Source organism: Muntiacus reevesi, chromosome 3 (genome assembly GCF_963930625.1).
Source record: "Muntiacus reevesi chromosome 3, mMunRee1.1, whole genome shotgun sequence".
Classification (NCBI taxonomy): domain Eukaryota; kingdom Metazoa; phylum Chordata; class Mammalia; order Artiodactyla; family Cervidae; genus Muntiacus; species Muntiacus reevesi.
The window spans coordinates 48,781,013-48,808,187 of record NC_089251.1 but is presented as its reverse complement, the minus strand read 5'-3'; the positions used below and the strand labels follow the sequence as shown (position 1 = coordinate 48,808,187).

The window sequence follows — 27,175 nt, the reverse complement described above, 5'->3', positions numbered from 1 at the left end:
AAAATAACTTTTAAGGATGTTTACAAAATTATTATGGTGTTTATATACATAAATATCAATATTACAAATGAGTTTTAAAGTTAAATATAAAACTGATGAAAATAACCAGAAATCTCAGTAAAAATAAACCCTACAATTTCCAAGAATGAATCACTAGAAGCCTAACTAGTGCCATTATAGAGCTTTGGGACTAAAAATATTTAAATCAATGAGGCAAAATTCTCCTAATTTTTCTGGGAATTCAATAAAATAGACAAGGTTATATGGCCATTTTTGGTCTATGAAATATGGATAAAAATAATGAAATCTTTTCAGGACCAAGGCAGTGTAAAGCCCTATATGACTCTCCAAGACCTCTTATCCTGCAAGGAATGTGGATACCTAGTTTCAAGATGGTGGGGTCATCATATTGAATCAGCTTGGTAAACAGCTATCTGGAGTCTTCTCCAGGATCTGCAGAAAACTCTTATAAGGAAGAAGAGAAAGGCTATTATTAATCCATCAAGATTTCAGTTGTTTGTTATTGGAGCACAACCTCTCCCCTCCCTTCTAACTGCTATTGCATATTTACAACTGTGTTAGCAATCTTTTTCAGGCTCAGATATCTACCTTTGTTAGATATCTAGATTTCTAGAAGCTACAGACAAAATAAGCTTTGGCAAAATGTATAAAAAGTCCTATTTTCCATAGCAGAAACTAACACAACATTGCATAGCAACTCAACTCTGATAAAAATTTTTATATATCCTATTTATTTCTTTATCATATCTGAGATACTTTATCCTGATTTCTGATAGATCTTAAGTGAGTAATAAAACAAATGAATCCTGGGATTTTTTCTTCTTACTCCAAGAGAAACATTTCATTTTATTTTTTTCATAATATGAATTCTTTATTGGGTTAAATGACCATTAACAGAGAGTGTTTTCAATCACAAAGCAACAAGACTTACTGGTTCTAAGAGGTCAGGAAATTACGAAGTGGAAAAAAAGGAAAAAATACAAATCTAAGAAAACACAGTCAATTTTCCCATTGAAAATCAGAAAGTGTAAGTTAAGTATGAATGAGGCATAAGTCTTGGACACTTAAGAGATGGAGAAGAATTTAGAGACCAGCAAATGCAACATCTCTAGCTGCAGATGAGAATATGAAGGCTCAAATTATACAGCCTTTTCAATTTCCTAGTTAAGTTTCTACAAAAAAAGAGGTCTGCTTTATGTTGTTGACCACCATTTATCTAAGCTCCCTTCTTTGTAGTGGGTGCTAATAATTGATATTTGAATAACTGAGCTAGAGTTTGTAAGTGTGCAGGACCTTAAAGTGTTATATTTATACATTTTTCTTAGTTTTTTTTTCAAATACTTATTTTCCTTTTCCTGAGTTTTCTTACTTCCTTTTTGTCTTGTCATTCTTCAGTTTCATTATGCTGCTGCTAAGTCACTTCAGTCATGTCCAACTCTGTGCGACCCCATGGACGTCAACCCACTGGGCTCCCCCATCTCGGATTCTCCAGGCAAGAACACTGGAATGGGTTGCCATTTCCTTCTCCAATGAGTTAAAGTGAAAAGTGAAAGAAGTCGCTTAGTCATGCCCAACTCTTAGTGACCCCATGGACTGCAGCCTACCAGGCTCCTCCATCCATAGGATTTTCCAGGCAAGAGTACTGGAGTGGGGTGCTATTGCCTTCTCCGTCAGTTTCATGATAAACCATTTCAAATGCTTTCTGTAATTAGATAGTTGTAAATAAATTAACAGAATTAAATAATTTCAAAGATCCCCTCCAATTCTGACATTCTGTTTTTCCAGGAAGAGGAGAGCCAAAAAGTTTTAGATATTAAGTTTGGAAAGTGAAAATGTTAGCCACTCAGTATGTCTGACTTTTTTCGATCCTATGGACTATAACCTGCCAGACTCCTCTGTCCATGGGATTTCCCAGGCAAGAATACTGAAACAGGTTGCCCTTCCCTTCTCAGGGAATCTTCCCAACCAAGGGCTCGAACCTGGTTCGCTCACATTGTGGGCAGATTCTTTACCATCTGAGCCACCAGGGAAGTCCAAGTATTAAGTTTACTCCAAAATATGAGCTTCTGCAAAGCAAGCAGGGTTTCCCTGATGCCTCAGGCAGTAAAGGTTCTTCCTGCAATGTGAGAGACTCAAGTAACCATCCAGATAGTGTTTAGTCTTGCATTTGGACGTCATGAAGATGCTCTGACAGCCCACTCGTCCACTTTATCACAGTTTTTCTAGAGACACTGCTTTCATCCATGATTATCAGGGATGTATCACAGAATAATCAATAATCAGTAAGTGACAAGAATCTAGAGATGGATTCCCCGGGTTCAGACTGATAAGCTTGACCATGTACAAAATGTCTGACCTGGAGCAAATTATTTAACTTTCATATGTCAAATGAACACAGCAACAGAAAATTCCTATTTGGGGAATATTAAATGAGAAAACAAAGTGCTTTAAAATCATGTCTGGCACTGCCTAGTAAACATTAGCTCTTATATTTTATGATTATGAGTCTCAGGTCTTTCTCTTTGATTCTACATATACCACCAGGCTCCAGCAACCCACTTGCATACCTTCAGTTCCTATTTATAGGGAAATGTCTCTAGCCAAGACACCTCTGCTGAGTCTGAGCCTTAAAATCCAGCTGTCTGCAAACCCGCCTTCTCTTGGCACTAACCTCTAGGTGTTCAGCCTTGTCATGTTCAGAAGTGAATTCTTTATCTTTCTCTATTAGTCTTGGCCTCTTTTTATTTTCTCTGTTATCACTGAATGATAACACCCCTCCCCTGGGTTCAGCTGCTTCATGGGAAACAAAAGAGTCACTCCTACCTCTTCGTTTTCCCCTACTGCCTGTAATATACAACAGTATATTGTGGCAAACCTTTAACAAGAGTCTCGCCTTTACCAAATTCCAGCCAGTCTCCTCTGAGCCCTCTTCTCCACACTCCAAAGCTTCAACTTCGGCCTATAAAGACGTGAACAAACACAAAAGCAGTCTGAGAACAGTTTAAGACTGCACCCTTAGGATGACTCTACTCCCCTTCAAACACCTACTTAAGAAAACTAAGGGCTGCCCAAACAAGCTATATCCGAAGATGGGGCCCAGTCTTTCAGCCTCTGCAAGGATAAAAGCGTATCTTTGGGATCTTCCCAATCCAGGGATCAAACCTCAGAATCCTGCATTGCAGGCAGATTCTTTACAAGCTGAGCCACAAGGGAAGTCCAACTTTGACAACCACCAGTCAGCACATCCAGATGGTTTGACATGGATCAAACCACATTCACGTCCTTAAATTTGCTCAGGAGCCCGCCACTCCCTCTCCCTCATATATACACCCAGTCGTCTTTGCACAAGTAGGAATGGAGGGCAGTGCTTCCCCCACTGTCAGCTGCTGAATAAAATCAAAAGATTTAGCTAATGTCCAGCCGTGTGTCTTTGATTACCCTCCTAGTTCTACCACCTAAGCCTCACTCAGTTCCATCCGTGCTTCTCCATTCCTTCACTGCACTACTGGTCACCATTGTCTCTCACCTGGACTACTGCAGCAGCCTCCTAAAGAGGTCCTGGTCCCCAGTCCTGCCTTCCTCTCCACTCTTCATACAATGCACACTGATTAGTACCCAACCTCCTTCCCAAAGCTCTCAAGAACAGCTTGTCCTTGCTCTCAGGAAAACATTAAAACTCTCTAAAATAGCCCCGTGGACAAAAAGAAGATAGAGAGAAAGAAGTGATAATGAGCCACCATGAACAGATGAAGAATGGAGACACCAAAATTAAGTGCACTTTCCCACAAGAAAAACCTAGTGACATTTCTCCAACTCACCCTCAAGACTAGCTGCTGACTCCTCCAGCACTTATAATCTACTGGGCAGGCAAGACCTGGGAGCAGATGCACAGACTGGAAACCAACTCATGTCTTCCCTCACATCCCACTTAAACCTTACTAGACTCATATCGGATTGCTTGTTACCACTAAGCCAAAAAATGAAGGTGTGTTCGTGTGCTGTCACTTCAGTCATGTCCAACTCCGTGCAACTCCATGGACTGTAGATCTCCAGGCTCCTCTGTCCATGGAATTCTCCAGGCAAGAATACTGGAATGGGTTGCCATGCCCTCCTCCAGAGGATCTTCCCAATCCAGGGATCAAATTCACATCTCTTCTGTCTCCTGCATTGGCAAATGAGTTTCTTACCACTAGCACCATCCATTGGGTGCTAACATGAAGGTACATAGTTATTAATGCTTTGGATGGCTTGAGCCTCAGAACAACTGATGAGGATAGCAGGTAGTCTCCCTTGATGATACTCATTGCAATATAGGATCCACTGCCAGAGAACAATTCAGTTCTCCCAACAAAGCTCATATGCATTCTTCTGACCCTCAGAAGTGACAGATGAACTAGGCTTAAATCTCAAGTCACTGACAGATCCCCAATCCCAACAAAGGCAATGGGAAGGGTCACAGACACCTGGAAGTCAGGGATAGCCAGACAAATAATTGTGTCAGGGCTCCTTCCACCTTCCTTGACTCAAGAAATCTAAGCAAGACAACTATATGTTCAAAATATATGGTCTGTCTATCTTAGCATCAACACTAAGAAATGAATACATTACAGCAACATGGATGGACCTAGAGATTATCATACTAAGTGAAGAAAGAGAAAGAAAAATAGCATATGATATTGCCTATTACGTGGAATCTGAAAAAATATACAAATAAACTTATATATAAAACAGAAATAGACCCACAGACATAGAAAAGAAACTTATGGTCACCAAAGGAGAACTGGGGAGGGATAAATTGGGATTAGGGGATTAACGGATGCACACCACTACACATAAAATAGATAAACAACAAGGATTTACTGTATAGAACAAGGAACTATATTCAATACCTTGTTATAAACTATAATGGAAAAGAATAAAAAAGAATATGGATACATACAGACATATGTATAACCACATTACTTTGCTGTAACACTTGGAACTAACACAACTTTGTAAATCAACTATACTTCTGTAAAAATGAAAGAAATGAACACAAATAAATTCCCTGAAATGAAAATAATCCTTTTCTTCCAGAAGAAACAAAAATGAGTCTCAGCAGTATATATATTACCCAACACAAACTTCAATGAAGATTTGTTCATGGGGAACAAGGAATCAGAGGGGATTTTGCATTCTTTAGTTTAGGGCCTGAATCACCTGCTGCTGCCTTTCACTATAATTTCAGCTGAGGAAATTATATCCTCTCTCTGAGGTAATTATACCCCCAAGCATTAACCCTCTCTCTCTCCCCTGCACTCACCAAGGCTGAGAACCTGACAGGTGCCCAGTAAAGACTTGTAGATAAGCAGAATCAGAGCTGAGAACGACACGATTTGTTCTGACCAGATAATGTTTCACATTGCAGATTGGCAAAGCTTATTGAGTCTGAAATTACAGAAAATTAAAAAGAAAAAAGAAAAGAAAAATAAGCAAGTAAACAAAAGTAATTTTACGATTTTTATAGAGGGTTATACTTTAGATTTCTAACAGAGTAAAACCTACATTTTCCCCCAACAGGTATTAGTCTGTTTGTATCATTATTATTGGTACTGCACACAGGTTTTTTTTTTTTTTTTAAAGAGAACATTTTGGATGTTAGAACAAAAGTATTTTCTATGAGGATAGAATGGTTCTAATCCAAGTTTCTCGTAAAGATGGCAATGTTAAAAATAGACATGCCTGGATGGGTCCTACTGACATTTGGCCTGAACAATCTTATTGTGGGGGATGTCTTATACATTGCAGGGTGTTAAGCAGCGTCCCTGGCCTTCACCCACCAGATGCCAGGAGTGCTTCATCCTCAATTTTGAGAAACAAAAATGTTTCCTGACATTGCCAAGTGTCCCTTGAAATAAACAGCTGCCCCTAGATCTACATGATAATTCCATCACTCAAATCAAAGCAGAGTAAGAAGTGGAGTGTCTATGTGACTGCATGCATGTCACTCATGCATTTATGGATTCAAATAAATTAGAGATAAGTCACCCTCCAATCAGACTTCCCCAGTGGTTCAGTGGTAAAGAATCTGCCTGCAATGCAGGAGACACAGTAGACTGGTGCTTGATCCCTGGGTCAGGAAGATCTCCTGAAGGAAGGCATGGCCACCCACTCCAGTATTCTTGCCTGGAGAATCCCATGGACAGAGGAGCCTGGTGGGCTACAGTCCATAGAGCTGCAAAGAGTCAGACACAACTGAAGCAACTCAGCATACACTCGCCCACCAATTATTTAATCAGAGACTTCTTGTAATAAAATTCTGGAAAACATTGCTTTAAATGTATTTACAGCACTGACGTGCCAAGGTCTCTACTGCGTGCATTAGAGAGCCAAAAGCACAGGGCAGAAAGAAGAGCTGACGTGTCTACAGTGGGTCAGCAGAGGATCCAGTGTGTAACCATGAGAACAAGCTCATATTTAAGAGACAGTCTGGTCACACTGTAAGACAGGAAGCCAGAGGGTACTGAATGCAGCACAGAACCATCAATTTAAGACTTTTCCTTCAAAAGGGTAAGGGTGTCTGCCTTACCTTCTGTCCCCCAAGGGGTGGATGAACTGAGCAAATCCCCCATAGCTACAAGCAAACACCTTCCCCACACCCAGAAACAGCAGGCTCTTTCACAGTATATTTCACCTTTTGAAAGAATTTACTAAACCTCTCAAAACCTGACCATCTATGAACTGGAGGTAAGCTACTTCTAAGGGCCACTGTAAGGTGAAAATGACTAATGTTGGCACTGTGCTGGATACAAAAGCACTTAATGCTTATAAAATCTGAAATGTGCGGAAGACACAGCCAAGTCTTGCCTGAAAGTGTTAATCCACTGGCAAAGCAGCTCTTGAACTTGCTTTGATGGAAAGGCCCGAAGGAGGCACTTGTGCCACCAGCCAGAGCAAAGGGGAGGCTCTCATGGGTGGAGAGATGCCATGGACTCACATCTCAACAAGGAGGAAGGGGCACTCTGAGGCGTGAAATTGTGCACATCAGATGGTGATTCGATTCTAGGGTACAGCTGTTTGCACTTAATTCTTCCTCAATCACCACCCATCTCTTGTTTGATTCCTTGTAGTACTTTAGCAAGAAGAAGCAAGCAAAAACTCTTGCTGTACAAGAGATGCACATTGCATCTATGTTCTATGCACATTGCAGTGCTATGGAACTACTTTCTACAAACACGCTCACAGCTGATAAAGGCCTGCAGAGTTTTCCTCCCATAGACCTGAAGACTGAACAATGATAAAGTAACTCAGAATGATTCCAGTTCTGAAGACCAGGCTCCAAGAGATTGATGACACCAGGACTGGAGTCCCAAGCCTGGTTCAAACTCAAACTCCTTTTGTTACCTTTTCTGGTTATTCATAGTCACTTCTTGTTTCAAATGATGTATGAGTGTGCTCTCTACCTCATAACGACTGTTGTAAGGACAGAAAATAAGACCTCCCCCATACCTTTCTCCTCATTCCTTCTGATCTAAGCTCTCTGGCCTGCCTGCTGCTGCTGAACACCTTGGGCCCCAGGGCCTTTGCACTTCCTATTCCCTCTGTGGCATGATGCTCCTTCCTCAGAGCTCTGCCTGCAAAGTCACCCCTGGAATGCCCTTTGAAGCTACCTGATCAAATCTCAACCTCAGTCCTGATGCCTCATTTGCCTATTTGACTCCTTACTGGTTTAGTTTCTTCTCTTTAGGATTTTTACTCAATAATACTGCATAAATTTTACTTATTTATATTTTCATTATCTACTTTCCACACTAAAATAGAAGCTTTCAACAATAGGGAATTGATGCTTGATGATTTCGAACTGTGGTGCTGGTGAAGACTCTAGAGAGTCCCCTGCACTACAAGGAGATCAAACCAGTTAATCCTAAAGGAAATCAACCCTGAATATTCATTGGAAGGACTGATACTGAAACGGAAGCTCCAATACTTTGGCCACGTGATGAAAAAAGTTGACTTATTGGAAAAGACCCTGATGCTGGGAGAGATTGAGGGCAGGAGGAAAAGGGGGCAACAGAGGATGAGATGATTGGATAGCATCACCAACTCAATGGACATGAGTTTGAGCAAATTCAAGAGAGAGTAAAGGATAGGAAAGCCTGGCATGCTGCAGTCCATGGGGTCACAAAGAGTCAGACATGGCTTAGTGACTGAACAACAAAAACAATAGGGACTTTTGTCCACTTTGTTCAGTTTTTGATTAAAAGAGTGCCTGACACATAGTGGTCCTTTAAAATCTGCTCAAAAATACAGGTGAATGTGAGTCAAATGAACATTACTCACACAAAAATAAAAAGCTGAACTCCCTCCAACTTTAAACTCTCCTTTGGCTATGGATTCTGCAGAGAAATGATAGAGAAGGTTGAAGGTCAAGAATTTAAGGTCCTTTAACTTAGTTTGAGATTTGATTAGAGATAAGAATTTATTTTGGTAGCAGAAATAGACATGACAAGATCCAATGTTATGGTCAAGTCCTATGTCTTAAGTCACAAAGAAAGTAGCACCCTAAATAAGATGTGTTGATCCTTCCATCTTTGAAAATTCCACATAAATCTATTTGCTTCTTCAGGGCAGTTAGCATTTGATCTTTTTCATGGAAGGATCGGGCTTTATCTTTAGCTTAACTTCTTATACTTTATCTTCACAGGCAAGTTTCTATGATTATTCCCATTTACAGATTAGTAAACGTACAGTAAAATAAAGAAATCAGATTTTTCCAGAGTAATAAAAGATTATTTTGCTGTTACTGTTTAGTCACTAAATCATGTTCAACTCTTTGTGACCCATTGAACTGCAGCACACCAGGCTTCCCTGTCCTTTACCATGTCCCAGAGTTTGCTCAAACTCGTGTCCATTGAACTGGTGATGCCATCCAACTATCTCATCCTCTGTCGTCCCCTTCTCCTCCTGCCTTCAATCTTTTCCAGCATCAAGGTGTTTTCTGAGTTGGCTCTTTGCATCAAGTAGCCAAAGTATTGGAGCTTCAGTTTTAGCATCAGTCTGTCCAATGAATAGTCAGGATTGATTTCCTTTAGGATTTATTGGTTTGATCTCCCTGCCATCCAAGGGACTCTCAAGAGTCTTCTGCAGCACTACAATTTAAATGTATCAATTCTTTGGCACTCAGCCTTGTTTATGGTCCAACTCTCACATCCATACACAACTATTGGGAAAGATTATTAATTTTTACTTATTTTCACCTGATACATCCTACTCCTTTCATTAACAAGTTCAGTTTTCTTTTTTCTCCCCCACCCCCCCCCCCACCCGCCAGTAAATCTCGATTCTGTCATTTTCTGTCATTTCCTGTCTGGCTTTAAACAACTTATTTCATCTTTGTGATCCTTTTGTTTGCTCTTCTACATGGAAGTGATAGCAATGTCTACCGCTTGCAAATACCCAAAAGAGCATACTACTTAGTATCTGCCTATCTTTTTGCCAACTTTCATCATTTACTCAAGGCCACTGTCACTTCAGGAGACACCTGCAAATTTGAGGACACCCACCACCCTGTAAGCCTACCCTCCTTGGCAAATGCTGCCTAAAGAGAGTGCTAACATCAACCAATGATTTCAATCAGTAGAGAAAAAAAGGGACTTAAAAAGAGAGAGATTAAAATATCTGAATTTGGGGGGAAAAGTGCCAAAAACATCAAAAGGACAGTAATCTTTTAGCATTGCATGGAAAGGAAAATAGAGAATTTATTTCAGGACAATTAAAAAAAAAAGATTATTTTTTTCTCTTTTGATTAAATCAAAAGAAGCTGCCACGTGGCTTCTTGTTCTCTCCCTCTCAATGGAAATTTGAAACGGGAAAGTTTCCCAAATAATTTTAGATCAATCATGAGTTCATACGGTTTTGACATCATAACTCTTGTCATGTTACCATGCCAACAGGCAGTGAGGAGCTAAAAGCTTTCCAAAGATATGGAAATTACGGGCTTAGATGTGATTCAGTTCTCTGTGGGGTGAACACTAACAATATCACCACTATAAATAGCAAGGGCTGCCATCGCACCCTCTCACCCACTTTCCCTTGTTTCTTTCAATGAGCACTGAAAATATGCCATCTATTTTGGAAACAAAACCTGAAGATCCACTTCCCTAAATGGATACCCTCCATGCAATAAAAAATTACAAGGCTCTTTATTGCTATCCTTGGAATAAACTACCGTATTAAACTAGGCACCCCCAGAGTTTACACCATGTGTAACCTAACCCCAGCATATCCAATATTTATTCCTTCATTTGCACTTAGAGTAAGGGTGTGTGCATGTTTGAGTACTATTTGCCTATGCTGTGAAAAACATGTAAGTTAAAGGACCTAAAACAAAGGGTTGTGCATCCCGGAAATAAGAACAAAATATCCTGTGATCACTCTTTTTTTTTTTTTTTTTTTTGTGGTCACTTTTGCTCTTAAAAACACCCACAGAATAAACATACCAACATATCTGACACCTGGTATGTTTCTGTTCATTACTCTTGCTTCCTAATTTGTTTCTGTTGTGGTTTCTCTTGCTGGTATTGGTGTTCGGTCACTCCATCATGTGCAACTCTTCGGGGCCCCATGGACTGCAGCACACAGGCTTCCCTGCCCTTCACCATCTCCCAGAGCTTGCTCAAACTCAAGTCCATTGAGTCGATGAAGTCAGCCAACCATCTCATTCTCTGTCATCCCCTTTTCCTTCTGCCTTTAATCTTTCCCAGTGTCAGAGTCTTTTGTAATTGAGTCGGCCCTTCAAATCAGGTGGCCAAAGTATTGGAGCTTCAGTTTCAGCATCAGTCCTTCCAATGAATAATCAGGGTTGATTTCCTTTAGGATGGACTGGTTGGATTTCCTTGCACTACAAGGAACTCTCAAGAGTCTTCTCCAACACCACAGTTCAGAAGCATCGATTAAGCAGAAATGGAAACTGTATATTCTCTGTTTTGACTCTAAGGATGAATAGCCAGTAATAAAATGTATAGTTCATGGACACTTCAGTCAGTTCAGTTCAGTCACTCAGTCCTGTCTGACTCTTTGCAACCCCATGGACTGCAGCATGCCAAGCCTCTCTGTCCATCACCAACTTCTGGAGTTTACTCAAACTCATGTCCATCACATCGGTGATGCCATCCAACCATCTCATCCTCTGTCGTCCCCTTCTCCTCTTGCCCCCAATCCCTCCCAGCATCAGGGTCTTTTCCAATGAATCATTTCTTCACATCAGGTCACCAAAGTATTGGAGTTTCAGCTTCAACATCAGTCCTTCCAATGAATATTCAGGACTGATCTCCTTTAGGATGGACTGGTTGGATCTCCTTGCAGTCCAAGGGACTCTCAAGAGTCTTCCCCAACACCACAGTTCAAAAGTATCAAGTCTTCGGAGCTCAGCTTTCTTTATGGTCCAACTCTCACATCCATACATGGCTACTGGAAAACCATAACCTTGACTTGACGGACCTTTGTTGGCAAAGTAATGTCTCTGCTTTTTAATATGCTATCTAGGTTGGTCATAACTTTTCTTCCAAGGAGCAAGTGTTTTTTTTAATTTCATGGTTGCAATCACCATCTGCTGTGATTTTGGAGTCCCCCAAAATAAAGCCTGTCAACTTTTCCACTGTTTCCCCATCTATTTCCCATGAAGTGATGGGACCAGATGCCATGATCTTGGTTTTCTTAACGTTGAGCTTTAAGCCAACTTTTTCGCTCTCCTCTTTCACTTTCATCAAGAGGCTCTTTAGTTCTTCTTCACTTTCTGCCATAAGGGTGGCTGCTACTAAGTCTCTTCAGTCATGTCTGACTCTGTGTGACCCCACAGACGGCAGCCCACCAGGCTCCTCTGTCCCCGGGATTCTCCAGGCAAGAAAACTGGAGTGAGTTGCCATTTCCTTTTCCAGTGCATGAAAGTGAAAAATGAAAGTGAAGTAGCTCAGTCGTGTCCAACTCTTCGCAACCCCATGGACTGTAGCCTACCAAGCTCTTCCGTCCATGGGATTTGCCAGGCAAGAGTACTGGAGTGGGTTGCCATTGCCTTCTCCCCATAAGGGTGGTGTCATTTGCATATTTGAGGTTATTGATATTTATCCTGGCAATCTTGATTCCCGCTTCTGCTTCATCCAGTCCAGCATTTCTCATGATGTACTCTGCATATAAGTTAAATAAGCAGGGTGAAAATATACATGGATTCTTAGATGACAACAAAAAACAATGAAAAAATGAATTTGTAGATGATAACCAAAAAACAATGAAAAAATGTTTTGCAGTCTTTGTATGGTGGACTCTTAGCTTAAAGCAATTACTGTGAATCATGCCGGCTGACATTCATGCCCTTGTCGGGTTCCCTCTCTTGAATCTGTCCTGCTTTAACCAAAGAATGCTTTGGAAGTCATGCTGTGCCAGTTTAGGGTCTGGACCTTAAGAAATCCAGGCATCTCTCCCCTTTGTGCTTCAAGAAACCCAAGCCAGCCCTGAACAGGGGCCAGGTAAAGAGCACTGAGGCTCCCAACCAACAGCCTCAGCTGAAAACTAAGCCAGCAGCCATAGCCAACTTCCCAGCCATGCCAACCCAGTAACCTGCATGGCACCTCTTGCCCCAGTAATGCCATCCTGGCTGACACACACAAGAGTTGGCCCTGCCAAACTGTAAAATTGTGGTTACTTCAAGCCACAAAGTTTGGGGAAAATTTATTTCATGAAATGAAGGGAGCATGAGTATGTTTATTAAGGAAGAGGTACAGAAAGACAAGGGCTTCACAAGTGGCTCAGCGGTAAAGAATCTGCCTGCAATGCAAGAGATGCAGGTTTCGATACCTGGGTTGAGAAGGTCCCCTGGAGGAGGACATGGCGACACACTCCAGTATTCTTGTCTGGAGAATTCCATGGACAGAGGAGCCTTGCAGGCTATAGTACAAGAGGTCACAGAGTCAGACACAACTGAAGTGACACAGCATGCACGCATGCAAGGAATCCAGAGAGAGGCTGCCTAACTTCCCCAGCAGTGTACATATTTCCAAACAAAAGAAATTGAATTCTTGAACCAATGTACCCAACCCAATATCAGTCAGACTGAAGAAGGCATTTGTGTAAATGTCCTTGCTAAATTGATACGATCCAGGAATAAGGCCAAGAAGGTCCGCAGATGCATTAATCTCAGGTAGAAATACTGTTGTTAAACCATAGGACCTCTGCTAGTCATCCCATCTCTGAGTAATGATTTCTGCCATACTCCCAGGTCTCCCCTCCATGTGTGACTTTCAATTTTTTAGATGTTTACACCTAGATTTCACATTTAGCTTTCATCAAAGGATGAAAAGATGTCAAATTGCTTTCCTCACAGTAATTTATTGGAACCTTCAATCCTCCAGTCTGGCCTGCCAACTATTATTATTGTATCTAACACCTGACAGAATAGTATTCCTAGAGAAACCCTCCCAGTTGCAAATAAAAGGTGGTAATATTACTTAACTGGAGCTGCTATGAATTTAGGCATTGACTTAGAAATGACATTTCTTTTCTCCACTTGGGGCAAAACATGCAGCCCAGTAGGTCAGTAGGTGGCCAGCATGGTCCATTCAGAGTGAAGCAAATGAAATTAAGACACTGAGTATATTTTGACTAAATTACCCTTGAAGACCAAGCATATTTGGAATTATGTTTCCAGAAAAAAAGATAAGAGCTTCCCAGGTAGCTCAGTGGCAATGAATCCATCTGCCAATGCAGGAGGCACATGAGACACAGGTTGAATCCCTGGGTTGGGAAGATCTTCTGGAGAAGGAAATGGAAACCCACTCCAGAATTCTTGCCTGGAGAATCCCCATGGACAGATGAGCTTGGCCAGCTACAGTTCATGGGGTCGCAAAGAGTCAGACACAACTGAGAGACTGAGCGTGCACGCATTCCAGAAGAAAGACAGGCACTTGAATACAGTAAGTATAGATAGAATTTCTCCCCCAAGGCATTTTGAAGAGAGCAGTCTCAAGCAGTCACATATCAATGGAGTGGAAATGCACCCATGATTTAACAAGAAGCTGACATGGCTGTGAAGCTTGTTGATTACTGGGGAACCCTTCATCTTGCCTTCCCTCACTGCCTTCCTCCTATTTCCAGCAGGCCCCCTTTTCGCCAGAATTCTCTTTTTCTAGGTTGCTCTTCTCAGAAGCTGTTCATTTGAATGTTTCAAAAAAGGACTTAGTTTATAAGAGCCTAAACTCTGGCTACTCCTAGGATTATATATGTTTGCTATAGAAACTCTCAGCTTTCAAAAGCTCAAAGCAACAGTAGAACACCAGCCACTTGCCATCCAGTAAGTTATTTCCACTTCCTCTGAAGCTAATTCTTGCTCCTGTCAGATAAATGCTCTCATTCGTCAATAAAACCACAATTTGGCATGGTATATAATCTTAGAAACCACAAAGTCAGACAATAACTTGCACTGAATTTTAAAACACTTGAAAAGCTGCCCTGTTTTAGTTGATTGAATACAGAGATGAGATGGTTCAGTGGGCAAAGAATCCACCTGCAATGCAAGAGACATGGGTTTGATCCCTGTGTTGGGAAGATCTCCTGGAGAAAGAAAGGGTAACCCACTGCCATATTCTTGCCTGAAAAATCCCACAGACAGAGGAGCCTGGCAGGCTACAGCCCAAAGGGCTACAAAGTCGGACAGAACTAAGCATGCACTGGGCATACATTCATTCACACAAAGATGAACACTGTGCTTTCAATAATCACTGGCCAAAAGTGAAAGAAAAAGCAACCAGAGGGCAGAGAAATAGGTTCCTGAGAGCTCAGGAGACCTGTATAAAGGTGCTGTAGCTCCTGACTAGAGAATCAGTAAGAATGTCTCTATCTACCTCTTTGTGGCCTCTTTAAACATCCATCTCCACTCCATGTAATTTACTAGGGTTATCTCTCAAGTTATTTGGAAGCATTTCTATGTCTGGACTAAACATTTGAAAAGCAGGATAAAAGAAACCTGCAATGTCTTTATTTTGAACCCCTTTCTTTTGACAACTTTATTGAAACGGAGTGGAGGGACAGTCCTTTCCCTAGCTATTTCCTTATGCAAAGTGTTTCATTAATTAGCTCACTCAAGAAGAAAATGATATACTTTGTGGTCCTTGAATTGAAAAAGTTATCTTTAGGGCATGGGCCTCACAAAAGATGCTCGAGAGACAGTTGGTTTCATTTATTTCTCCCTAAAATATTGAGCTCCATCCACAGTCAGTTGCTTAATAAATGCATGCCCTTCCTGTTCACCTCAGAATTTTTGTGTGTGTGAATTCAGTGGCTTAAACTGGATTCAGCACTTGTCCTTGCTGTACAAGGAAAGAAAGGATAATGTAGTCATTCGACTTGATTCTTGAAGACAGTGGTCTGAACTCCACAACCAGTTCTGTCAGTTAATAGATAGTGTGACTGCAGACCAACTACTTAACCTTCTTGAACCCACTTCATCATCAGGAAAGTAAGGATAATCACAAAACCTATCTCTGAGGGCTATTAAAAGTTTGATTATGCACAACCCTATCTCTAATACATAAAAAACACCTTTAAAAAATTAGTTATCACTATTATTTAAAATACTGACAAATGTAAAATCAGAAGATTTATTTTTTTTCAAAAAGAGCTTCCATCTCAAAAGATTTTTTTTTTTAAGAAAGCAATATAACATTCACTATTAAGGAAGGAATTTGTTTCAGGAAGACAAAGAAGAAGATAATTTTGCAGAAGTAAAGGAAAATTGGGCTTCCCAGATGGCACTAGTGGTAAAGAACCTGTCTGCGAATGAAGAAGACTTGAGAGACTCAGGTTCAAACCTTGGGTTGGGAAGATCCCCTGGAGGGGGCATGCCAATCCAATCCAGGATTCTTGCCTGGAGGATCCCATGGACAGAGGAGCCTGGCAGGCTACAGTCCATAGGGTCACAAAGAGTCAGACACGACTGAAGCGACTTAGCATGCATATACTCAAGGGAGAAACAGATTATGGGCATTAATACACGTCCCTCGAAAGCTTAGGGATCAGTGTCAGATGTGTTCTGCAGGATGGTTCTATACCAAGGCATAACTGCAAAGACCAGGATGCAAGGAATAGAAAGCAGGTCTTTGGGAGGAACAAAGAGTTGAAAAGAACTGACCAATGCTGAAGTATGGAACTCAGACTGAAGACTGATATATGTATTTCCAGGGGAAAAATATAATGCACTGCAGACAAATTCCAGGGAGGGGAGAAACATCCAGTTCCACCTAGGCTGTGTATGTGTAAGAAAACAAAATCCAAGGGTGTTAGACAGAGTAGGGAAGTGAGAAATGAGTAGTTTGTGAGATCCAAGCTCCAAGCAGTGACAAGGCTTAGAGACAAATGTAGGTCTAGTTGCCCAGAGAAGGCTGATTAGAAGCAAGACTGTCAGGATCTCGGTGTCAAGAGAAGGAACTAGATTAAGTGGAAAGCACTCAGGATCTAGAAGGATGAGGAAAAAAGACCTCAAGGCAAAATGAAGCTGGATGTATAGAACTAACACCACTCCATATATTCCAAGCTCAACTTGGGGATATTTGGGAAGCTGCTGTTCAAATGAAGCTGACAGGTCCATGATCTTCTAAGGACTTCATCTCTTTGGGTTAGAGCAGTTGGTTGCTATTTCTAAAATCACAGCCACAGGAACCCTGACACCCCGGGCTGTCAGTAGCTGTGACATCTGGGATACGACTGGAACAAGGAAGAAAGTGCACGCCTCAAAGAAGAATAAACACACCACAGAAATGCTGGAAATTCAACTTCCTAAAAAAGAGAAAGACAGACAGGTGACAGGAATGATGTAACAATAACCAATTACCAGATGAAGTAAAATTTTTGGCACTTTGACTTTTATTTTCTTTGTATGTGACTTTATTTTGTTTGATTTTTATTTAATGGCAATCATTATTGTATTCTTTCACTCACCATATAGTCACTATTTAATGTGTCTGACAATATTCTGTTTCAGGGGATACAGCAGGGAATAAATTTCCTGCCCTCATTAATCATGTGTTTTACCAGGAATGTTTTAAAAAGTGGTCACACTGTCAGCCTGCTTCCTGAGGCTGAAACTCATCAGGACGTGGAACAGAGGTTCCAGTTCACTCTAGATGGGCAAGTGACAAGAATTAAATCTATTTAATTTTTGTTTTTCTTTTTGGCTGCCCTGGGTCTTTGTTGCAGCACACGGGATTCTCATTGCGGTAGCTTCTCTTGTGGAGCACGGGCTCTAGGAGAACAGGCTTCAGTAGTTGTGGCTCTTGGGTTTAGTTGCTTCCTGGCGATCTTCTCTGATCAGGGATGGAACCCGAGTCCCCTGCATTGGCAGATTAACCTGCCTGCCAATACAGGAGACATAATGAGATGCAGTTAGATCCCTGGTTTGAAAGATTCCCTGAAGGAGGGCAAGGCAACCCACTCCAGTATTCTTGCCTGGGAAATCTCATGGACAAAGGAATCGGGCGGGCTACAGTCCATGGGGTCACAAGGAGCTGGACACAACGGAAGCAACTTAGCTAGCATGGATGCAAGGGATGAGTGCAGATGGAGAAGAGCCTGGGCACTCGACAATACAGATGTGAGAAGCAGAAGAAGCTTCAAGAAAGTGATACTGGAAGGGATGCTTGGTATGGTAGGAAAAATACAGAAGGGAGTGGTGTCTCAGAAGGGAGGGAGGGAGGAAGGAAGCAAAGAAGGAAGAAAGGAAGAGAGGAAGGCAAGTTACTTGCTCTCAATAAAGGTATAACAATCCCCTGGATTGAATTCTGCTTAAAGACAAAAAGATATGACACACAGTTTTGGAAGATGAAGGTTATCAATGCTTTGAAAATAGCAATTTGCATGGAGTTGCAAGAACTAAAACAATGTTTTCTTTCTCCCTTCCCTTCCTTCCTTCTTTCTTTCTTTCCTTCTTTCCATGAATGCAGGCATGTTCTTTTCCCAGGGTCTGTTAAGAGTTAATGATGTAGGTGTAAAAATTCCAATTATATTTTATATATATAAAACAAGCATGGAGAATATAACTGCCATAGACAAGCCAAATAAATTAATACTAGTCTAAAAGAGAAAATAAAATACATGACCTTTTGAACACAGCCCAAACCTCAATAAATTCTTTGAAAGACTCACCATAGAAAAAGTAACAAATTACTAATGCCTTTCTAGATATGAATGACAATAAATGTGCCTAGTATTCCTTTGGCAGGAAAAATACTACATGTATATATGACCCCCATTACCTATTCTCACTAATTCTTTTAATTTCAGATGTTTCAAGACACTATTATCCTCATTATTAAACTATTATCATTTGGCTTCAATAGACAGCATGTATTTGGAACACATACCATAAATGATTCTCCCAATCGTTGTTGTTCAGTTGCTCAGTCATGTCCAAGTCTTTGCAACCCCAAGGACTGCAGCATGCCAGGCTTCCCTGTCCTTCACCATCTCCTGGAGCTTGCTCAAATTCATGTCCATTGAATTGGTGATGCCATCCAACCATCTAGTCCTCTGTCATCCCCTTCTCCTCCTGCTTTCAATCTCTCCCAATAGCTAAAGCATTCTTTATGATTATAAAATCATGTTCAATATGTCAAATCCATTTGGCAGAGTTCAGATAAAACATTGATTTGAAATTGTAGAAAGTATTTTAGACTTTTTAACGAATCATAAGAGAATTCTGACCCACATATTCTATGTAACATTCCCAAGGGAATTCTGATTATTTCAAAATTTTGTAGTTTAGCATATGTCAAGGCATGCTAAATATTGCACAGCTTGGCAGGAAAGGTTGCATTTCACATCCAATGTCATTCAGCTTGAAGTCTCTTTTAGTGGGTGCCCTCCCACAACATGTTACAGGGAGTGCTTGTCACTTAAACATGCCATAAAATCATGAACAGGCAAGTGAAAATGATTCCTTAAAGAGTGACGTGAACAAAGAAAAAAATGCTTGGGATTAACAATGCTTTGATATGTCATTCAAGCTCAGGGATTGGATTCTGCCAATTTCTAAAAAGTCATACTAAACGGGAGTTGGATGTACAGTCAAGGAACTCTTGCCACTTAGTATGGCTTGGTGAGGTCAAATGTTGGCATCCACCTCTATGTACCCTAATTTAGACCATGTCATTTATTTTAGATTAGAGAGACTGGTAAAAAGAGCACTTCTGGTAATCATGTAGGTTTCATGCATCTAACTCTCACCTCTTCTGAGACTTTCAACATGAAGAGGAGAGATGAGGGCGGTGGGAACAGGAGAGATGAGGGGTGGCCCAGTGTGAACAGGATGATCTTGTACCTAATCCCCCTGCCTAACAACACCATCTGTAATCATCTGCATCTTTCTTCAGTAACTTTCATAGTTTATCTAATTGCATCATCCAGAGAATTACCTTAACTCTCTCAAATGTGTTCATTAGTAGAAAGTCATGGTATAAGTCCCATCTTCTTTAATAAACCAGAACCCACTAACATTTGGATTATGAGGGCAAAATGAAGATTTTAATGACACTTCGGAAAGAAAAACTTTGTAAAAGGATTTTCCTTTTCTTCAGGAACTGCTAAGAACAGAAAAGTAATCTATTTTGCTGGACAATTTTTTTCAAACCTAAATTTGAATGTCATTAATAAATTTAAGCAATAATGTGAAAATCATGGGTAAATGCCTTAAATTCTGTGAACCTTAGTTGTCTCATCTGAAAAATGAGATAATGTCCACATCTCAGGGTCATCAAATGAATCAGATGAAATGACTCTTGAAGATCCTGGCACATGCCAGAGCATAAGGTCACATTAATTTCCTCTCCTTCCTCCTGTAAAATCAACCTAATTCGAGAGAGAAAAGAACAGAAGATAAGGGAAAATTGTGACGTGGGATTTCTGGATGAATCCACTTGCCCTGCAAGTATTCTGGGCTACATTCTGTCTGCAGAGTTCACAGACTTATAGCTGATGACCCCTGGAACACCCAAGGGTATTTTTCATGGGTTTGATGTTAAATTCTACTTCATTCAAAGGCTGATCCCCACCTTCCTGGAATCAGCAGCAATAACAAAGGCTTAGATAGGCACAGCTCTAGACAGATGCAGAAATAGAAACATGGCTAGACATCAGTCAGGAAGATAAGTGATCAAATTTCCAGCAGTCCGCCTGGCAGGGGTTGGCTGTGCTGTGTTGCATCATTTAGGTCATTTCTGTGGGCTAAGGTAAGATGCATTTAGCACTGAACTACAAGGGAAATCGGCATTTTGTGGCAAGAGAATTATTTAGACACTGTTGCAGGGGAATAATGTGCCTGAGCTCGCACGTGTAGTACATACCCCCTGATCCACATGACAGCACTGATCCGCATGACAGTTGTGGCTATTTTCCCTGGCAGCAAAGACAGGTCTGCCCAATGGTCACGAAAGTGATCTTCTGGGGTAAGGGTGACAAAACGCAGTTGGGTTCCTTCTAGCATTGATAACAGTGAGTGACTGATGGTGGCTATCAGGAAGTTGGTGCTGAGGTTCATTCTGTTGTTTGTTTGCTCCTTAGAAGAAGAGCTATGACAAACCTGAAACAGCACATTAAAAAGCAGAGATTACTTTGCGGACAAAGGTCCATACAGCCAAAGCTATGGTTTTTCCAGTAGTCATGTATGGATGTGAGAGCTGGACCATAAAGAAAGCTGAGCTCCGAAGAATTGATGCTTTTGAACTGTGGTGGTGGAGAAGACTCTTGAGAGTCCCTTGGACTGCAAGGAGATCCAACCAGTCCATCCTAAAGGAAATCAACACTGAATATTCATTGGAAAGATGGATGCTGAAGCTGAAGCTCCAATACTTTGGCCACCTGATGCGAAGTGCAGACTCATAAGAAAAGACCCTGATGCTGGGAAAGACTGAGGGTTGAGGGAGAGGGGATGACAGAGGAAAAGAGGGTTGGATGGCATCACCTTGATGGACATGAGTTTGAGCACACTCTGGGAGTTGATGGACAGGGAAGCCTGGTGTGCTGCAGTCCATGGGGCCACAAACAGTTGGACATAACTTGAGTGACTGAACAACAACAATTCGTTAGTGATGACTGGCAGGGATATTAAAGGAGGACAGGACAGCACAAGGGCATCACGTTTGCCCTCCATGGTTTAGGGCACCTAATGTGCAAGATCTAGACTGTGGTCCCAGAATTAGCCCTCCATCAGCAGCACTCCAGCCTGATGAGAGAATGAACAGCATTGGGCTGCTTGGTGTGGACATGTCCCCACTTCACTGACACAAGGGTAGCAATAGAAATGCGGGACTCCAGGACATTTTGTTTCTGAAATTAATTTGGACATTGTCAGATATTCATTCAGAACACAAGCTTCCAGGCACTACGTGAAATATAAAATCTGTGTTACAAAGCTCTACAACTGGGCCCACTTGCCCTAGCAGCATGAGCTACAATCACATCCATAGGACCATGTGGGAGACCCACCAACTGTAACGCACAGCACACTGAGACCCACCTCGCCAGCCCAGGAAGGTTTCAATAGTGCTGAGGGTTAATGAAGCACTTAATTAGCAACATGAAACACCTTAAACAAAGCAAAACTGAACGACCAAGTTTCTGGTTATTTATCAATGAAGGCACCTTGGTTTTTGATAAGTAGAAAAATGTAGACAGTTTCAATCCAGATTCCCAAAAGTAAATGAGTTAAGATGCACCTTTGGAAGAAAGCTATTTGACTAGGATATGGCTTTGATCGAAGGCCTCAGTGGCTTCAAAATTGCCCCCTTTGGGACACAAACAGACCAAGAGTTCTTCACTGTGAGTTTACTTCCCAGCATGCACAGGTACCATTAAATTACAGCTATTGAGATACCATGTCAGATGGCTGGACTAATTAAAATGTTTGCTAGCCAACTAGTTTGCTAGCTGACTAATTCCTTCTACTTCAGCCCACAAGAATGCTAACATGGAAATTTTAAGGTAGACCTTGTCCCTAATTTGTTGTTCTCAAACCCTTGCCACTGAAATAAAAAAATTCACTTTGCCTGGTGGGTCACAGAGCTCTTTCCCAGGATGGTCCTCTGTGATGCTTGACTGGTGATGGAGAAGCCATGTCTCAGGCCTTGAGGGACATAGTGCTTGGAGCTGCAAAGGAGGGCTGGGGCTAGAGAGGGATACAGGTAGCATGAACTGATGGTTCACATGTCAAGGGTTGGCACAGGTAAGCGTTGCGCACATGGCAGAAGTTCGGAAAATTCTAGTCTAGCACAGGCTAGTACTGTGTACTATGATGAGTCTATAGCTCCCTATCTTTTTTTTTTTTTTAAGCTCATTGTTATGGAGATAATATAACTTGAAATTTGCAAGCAGAACTTATTTTCCTATCCTATTCTTCACTCTGTAATCAAATATCTTATACCCACAACTTAATTCAAATATGAAAAAAAATCTACATTTTATCAGAGAGGCAGGGTGTTGATTTTACATAGCTAAAGATTCTTCTTTTGAGGCCAACGTGGCCATGTAAAGGTCACTGCATTGCTCAGTGATGACTGAATTGGGAGCTCTTGCAAATACATGCTTGTCCTTTAGTGCTCAGCAGGCTGTAATTCACCCTTACAGGCCAGCAAACGACTTATACTGCTTAGAGTTCAAAGCTGAGTCCTTGCTTATCACCCCAGTCAAACAATTTCATTTCTATCAGTTGGTGGTTGTACTTCAGATTTTATGGATCCAATGGGTCTAGTGAAATTTTATTACCCTGCAATACAACAAGAAGAAAAAAGCTCTGGGAAAAGAAAATCAATATAATGTTTAAGGTCTTTGTTACCTTTATAACCTCCAGTGTTCTTTTACATATAAACTAATAAATCAACCTTTTAAGGAAAGATGCATTCCTCAGTGCTTGCTCAATACGAGGTGCTAAGTCTGATCATAAAAACGATCAAGAAGTAGCTAATGGTTTTGCTACCTGAACAAGCACAGTTAAAGTAGAATCAATGGCAGGACAAGGATATTGTTTGCAGGTGTTTTCTCCTTGTTAGTACACGGTAATCAGTTGTTACCAGATGAAGGTAGCAACTTAAAAAAAAAAAGGGCTCTCATAAGCTATATTGTGTTTATCTGAATTTGCACATGCACGGAAATTCGATTAAACCTTTCAAGCATGGAGTCCCTTACTACTGGCCACTTCTCAACTGCATGAGATGAACTCATTGTAACTTTACAGTTGAATCAGCAGAAATGCAAGACAATCATTCCCACAACCTTCAAGAGAATGGCTTTTTCTTATGTCAGGATCTTGTATAAATGACTTTAGTAGATTCTCCCTAGTGGATTTTAAGAAGTAGCTAGCTATGAAGATGCTAAATATTAGAATAAAACTAAAATGAAGTTCTGCTCATTTCAATAATGAATGTATCTTTTCTTATAAATGTCTTTGTCCTGGGACACACTGAGATTGGTAAACTGAATTTGGAAACTTTTCAGCATGAATTTGCATCATGTAGTCAATTTGAATATTCTGTATTAAACTAAATTTAATGATAAACAGGTCTGAGGATGCAGCTCATCTATTTATCACCGGAAGAACTTTATGGCTCACAGTATAACATGGTAAAGGCCTCCCAGGTCGCTAGTGGTAAAGAACCCGCCTGCCAATGCAAGACAGGTAAGAAATGTGGGTTCCATCCGTGGATCAGGAAGATCCTTTGGAGGAAAACATAGCAACCCACTCCAGTATTCTTGCCTGGAGAATCCTATAGACAGAGGAGCGATGGTCCATAGCGTCGCAAAGAGTCAGACACGACTGAAGTGACTTAGCATGCATGCACATGACATGGTAAGCCAACTCAGAAGCTGAGACAAATTGATGGGGATCCCATTCCAAGTGCCTAGGAGAAAACACTACCAGGCTTTCTCTGCAAGGAGAAAATACAATTCAGGACAGAGCAAATCTCGCAGATCTTGTTTGTGTAAATGGCTTAGAAGGGGCCACAAGACCACTAACATTCAAAGCGAAGAAGTATAGCCAAGTCAAGGGTTACCCCTATTACACTATTAACAAGGTAGCTAATTGTTTACTTGATGTTCATTAATAAAAAGTTGTTTCTGCAAGTTCCCAAAGGACTGACCCTTTCAGGATTCCTACATTTCCACACAGATGCTAGGCATAAAAGTGACTTAAGTCCACTTTAGCCATGGAAATGGAAGATGTGAAAGAAAAAAAGTAAGTTATGATGATGACTCATTTTTCCCTCTTAGGTGGATTATCAGCACAGTCATAATGATGAGATTGGTATTTGGATTTATAAATCTGTTTCAATTGCATTCCAAATTTCTCATCAGCCTATTTTATTACCAATTTTCGATAGAAGTAGTAGATGGGGCAGGGGTAGGATGCAATTTATCTTAAGTATACTTCTATTTTTTTTTTTTTAAAGAAAAGGGTTATTTAACAAATCTGTCCTGATTGTCTAGTAGATAAGATAGATGAATAGTAAGCTAGTTGATGATACAGGTGGGTAGGATCATTAATGGTGCTGATTACTTTCTAAGAGTTAAATGAGAGAAAAGTACCAAATGTCAAATCTTTGGACTTTCATCAGAGTCCTGACATCAATATCTACACGAAAAACATGGTTACCAGGCAGAACAAATTAGTGAGTGAACGAATCTTACACAGAGAGCTAACACACTAGATGATGACAACATGACTGATGATATTCTCAACATCCTGGAATGGTGTGGGAAAAAAGGAAAAATGAACAAGAACAACATGCCACACAAACTGCATTCATTTTCTCATCCACTATAAGAAATCACCATAAATTTAATGGCTCAAAATAATCAAAATTAATCATACTATTGTCTATAGATCAAAAGTTTGACAAGGGTCTCACTAGACTAAAGTTAAGGCATCAGCAGGCTGTCATTCTTTTCTGGAGGCTCCAGGGGAGAACTGATTTCCTTGCCCTTTCCAGCATCTGAAGGCCCCCACATCTCTTGGCTAATGGCCCCTTCTTCCATCTTCACAGTCAGTCAGTAACAGCAAGTTTACTGTCAGATCTCATCACTTTGACCTCTCTTCCACCTCCCTCATCTTCTTTAAGGATCATCATGATTATGCTGGGCCCATCTCAAGGCCCTTAATCACATCTATAAAGTAACAAGTAAGGTAACATACTCACAGGCTCCAGGGATTAGCATGTAGACATCTTTTGGGGAGTCATTATTTTGCCAAACACACAAGGTTAAAGAAGAAAAAAAAAAGTGGCAGAGAAAATACTGGCACAAGAGAGAAAAGGTTTGTGGAAAACAAACCAGGTTAACTCCAACATGGTGAGACAATACCTGAAATGTGGAATTAAGTTCTGAACATGACTGTTGAAGAAAGGCGATCTTTTTTTTAAATTATTATTATTTTTGAAACATTATTTATTTGGCTGCACAGCACGTGGGATCTTAGTTTCCTGGATAGGGACTGAACCCAGGAGTCCTGCATTGGAAGCTGTCTTAACCACTGAGTCAAGAGAAGTCTTGAAAGAAGAGCAATCTTGATCAGAAATGTGTTCAAAAGAGTGCCCAGAATGGAGGGGAAACTGACTACCACGTCATGTACGTAACATTTGAAGCAGTTCAGACTGATTCACTCAGAGAAGAAAAGGCCTGGGTTTAAATGCCACTGTTTTCCAGGATCTAAAGAGCTGTCAGGGATTAAATTTACTCTTTAATATGAAGGCACAGTTCATCATTAATGGAATTAAGGACCATGCAAATTTAAGCTTAAAATAATAAAGCCAAATGAAAAAGTAATGGGTAGTTTGGAGCGCTAAAATTGAAAACAAACTTTGCACTACTTATTAGAATTTATAAAATACTTTAATATCATACAGTATTGCACCTGAACTTTGCAACATATCTGAGAGAGGTCTAAGACAGGTACTTGGCAGAAACAAGAAGCTCAATGCAGGTAGTGAAAAAAAGTGAAAATGGCAATTGCTCAGGTGTGTCCAACTCTTTGCGACCCCATGGATGGTAGCATGCCAGGCTGCTCTGTCCATGGAATTCTCCAGGCAAGAATTCTGGAATGGGTTACCATTCCCTTCTACAGGGGATCTTTCCAACCCAAGGATCGAACCCGGGTCTCCTGCATTGCAGGTGGATTTTTTACCGTCTTAGCCATCAGGGAAGCCCATATAGGTGGTACAAGCATTTTAACAAAGGGATGGCTCACTGAGAGGCAAGAGCAGCATTCATGGAACTAACAAGAGACACTGAGATTCGCAGAGACTACCTTTCTCTGGAAGAGAAAGCTCTAGTACCCCTAGACCTGAAGAGGCAGAGCAACAACGGACTCTACACGGACCAGGTGGGAGACAGAGCTGTTAACAAGAGACCAGGAAGCCGTAACAAGGAAGGATGCGGCCCAGAGCAGTGAAAAGAAGTCTCTGCCCTCCCCTTGTGTCCACCTCCACCTCCTGCTGGTGCATCTCAACAGGACCCTGGTAGGCAAAGGGACAGTGAAGATGCTTTCTGAAGGGTCAGCCTTCAAGGGCATGGAGTAGGACATATAGCAATAGAGAATGGATAGGGTATACAAGAAAATGGAGAAAAACCACCACAGTACTCCATTTCTTTTACAAATGAAGATATCAGGACTTCGTGTCATGTTCCAATCTGTCGTGTTCAACTCTTTGCTTCTCTTTGGACTGTAGCCTGCCAGGCTCCTCTGTCCATGGGTTTTTTTGTTTTTTGTTTTTTGTTTTTTTTTTTTCCAGGCAAGAAATGCTGGAGTGGGTGGCCATTTCCTCCCACAATTCTCCTGCAATGCAGGAGATGAAGGCAACACAAGTTCAATCCCAGAATTGGAAGACTCCTTGGACGATATCAGGGTTTAGAGAGTCTAAACAATGTCCTCAAGGTCTCCCAGCAGAAAAGCTGAAACTCAAATCTGCCCTTGGAATCACCAAATCCCAATAAGCATTTCCTATGACAGTGCACTGCCTGCCTCTCAGGGGCTCTCTATCACCAGAAATGTGGCAGGAGGAGCTGGAGATGTTGAAAGGGGATTCATATTTGTGATAAGGATCTGGATGAGATTCTTCCACTTTTCGATGTGGAATTTTCCTCTAATTTT

The 27,175-nt window shown here is 41.0% G+C and overlaps 1 protein-coding gene across 4 annotated transcripts in view; it reads right to left on the bottom strand.

Annotated features, from left to right (window-relative positions):
- The window catches only part of CTNNA2 (catenin alpha 2), a 1,156,373-nt gene that overhangs the window by 736,777 nt on the left and 392,421 nt on the right, over positions 1-27,175 (bottom strand). Inside the window, exon 7 of one of the 4 annotated variants that reach the window (XM_065927274.1) lies at positions 14,626-14,634. The exons of the other annotated variants lie outside the window; for them this stretch is intronic. Coding sequence (XP_065783346.1) covers positions 14,626-14,634 — 9 coding nt within the window. The remainder of the gene's footprint in view (positions 1-14,625; positions 14,635-27,175) is intronic. 4 annotated transcript variants of the gene reach the window in all.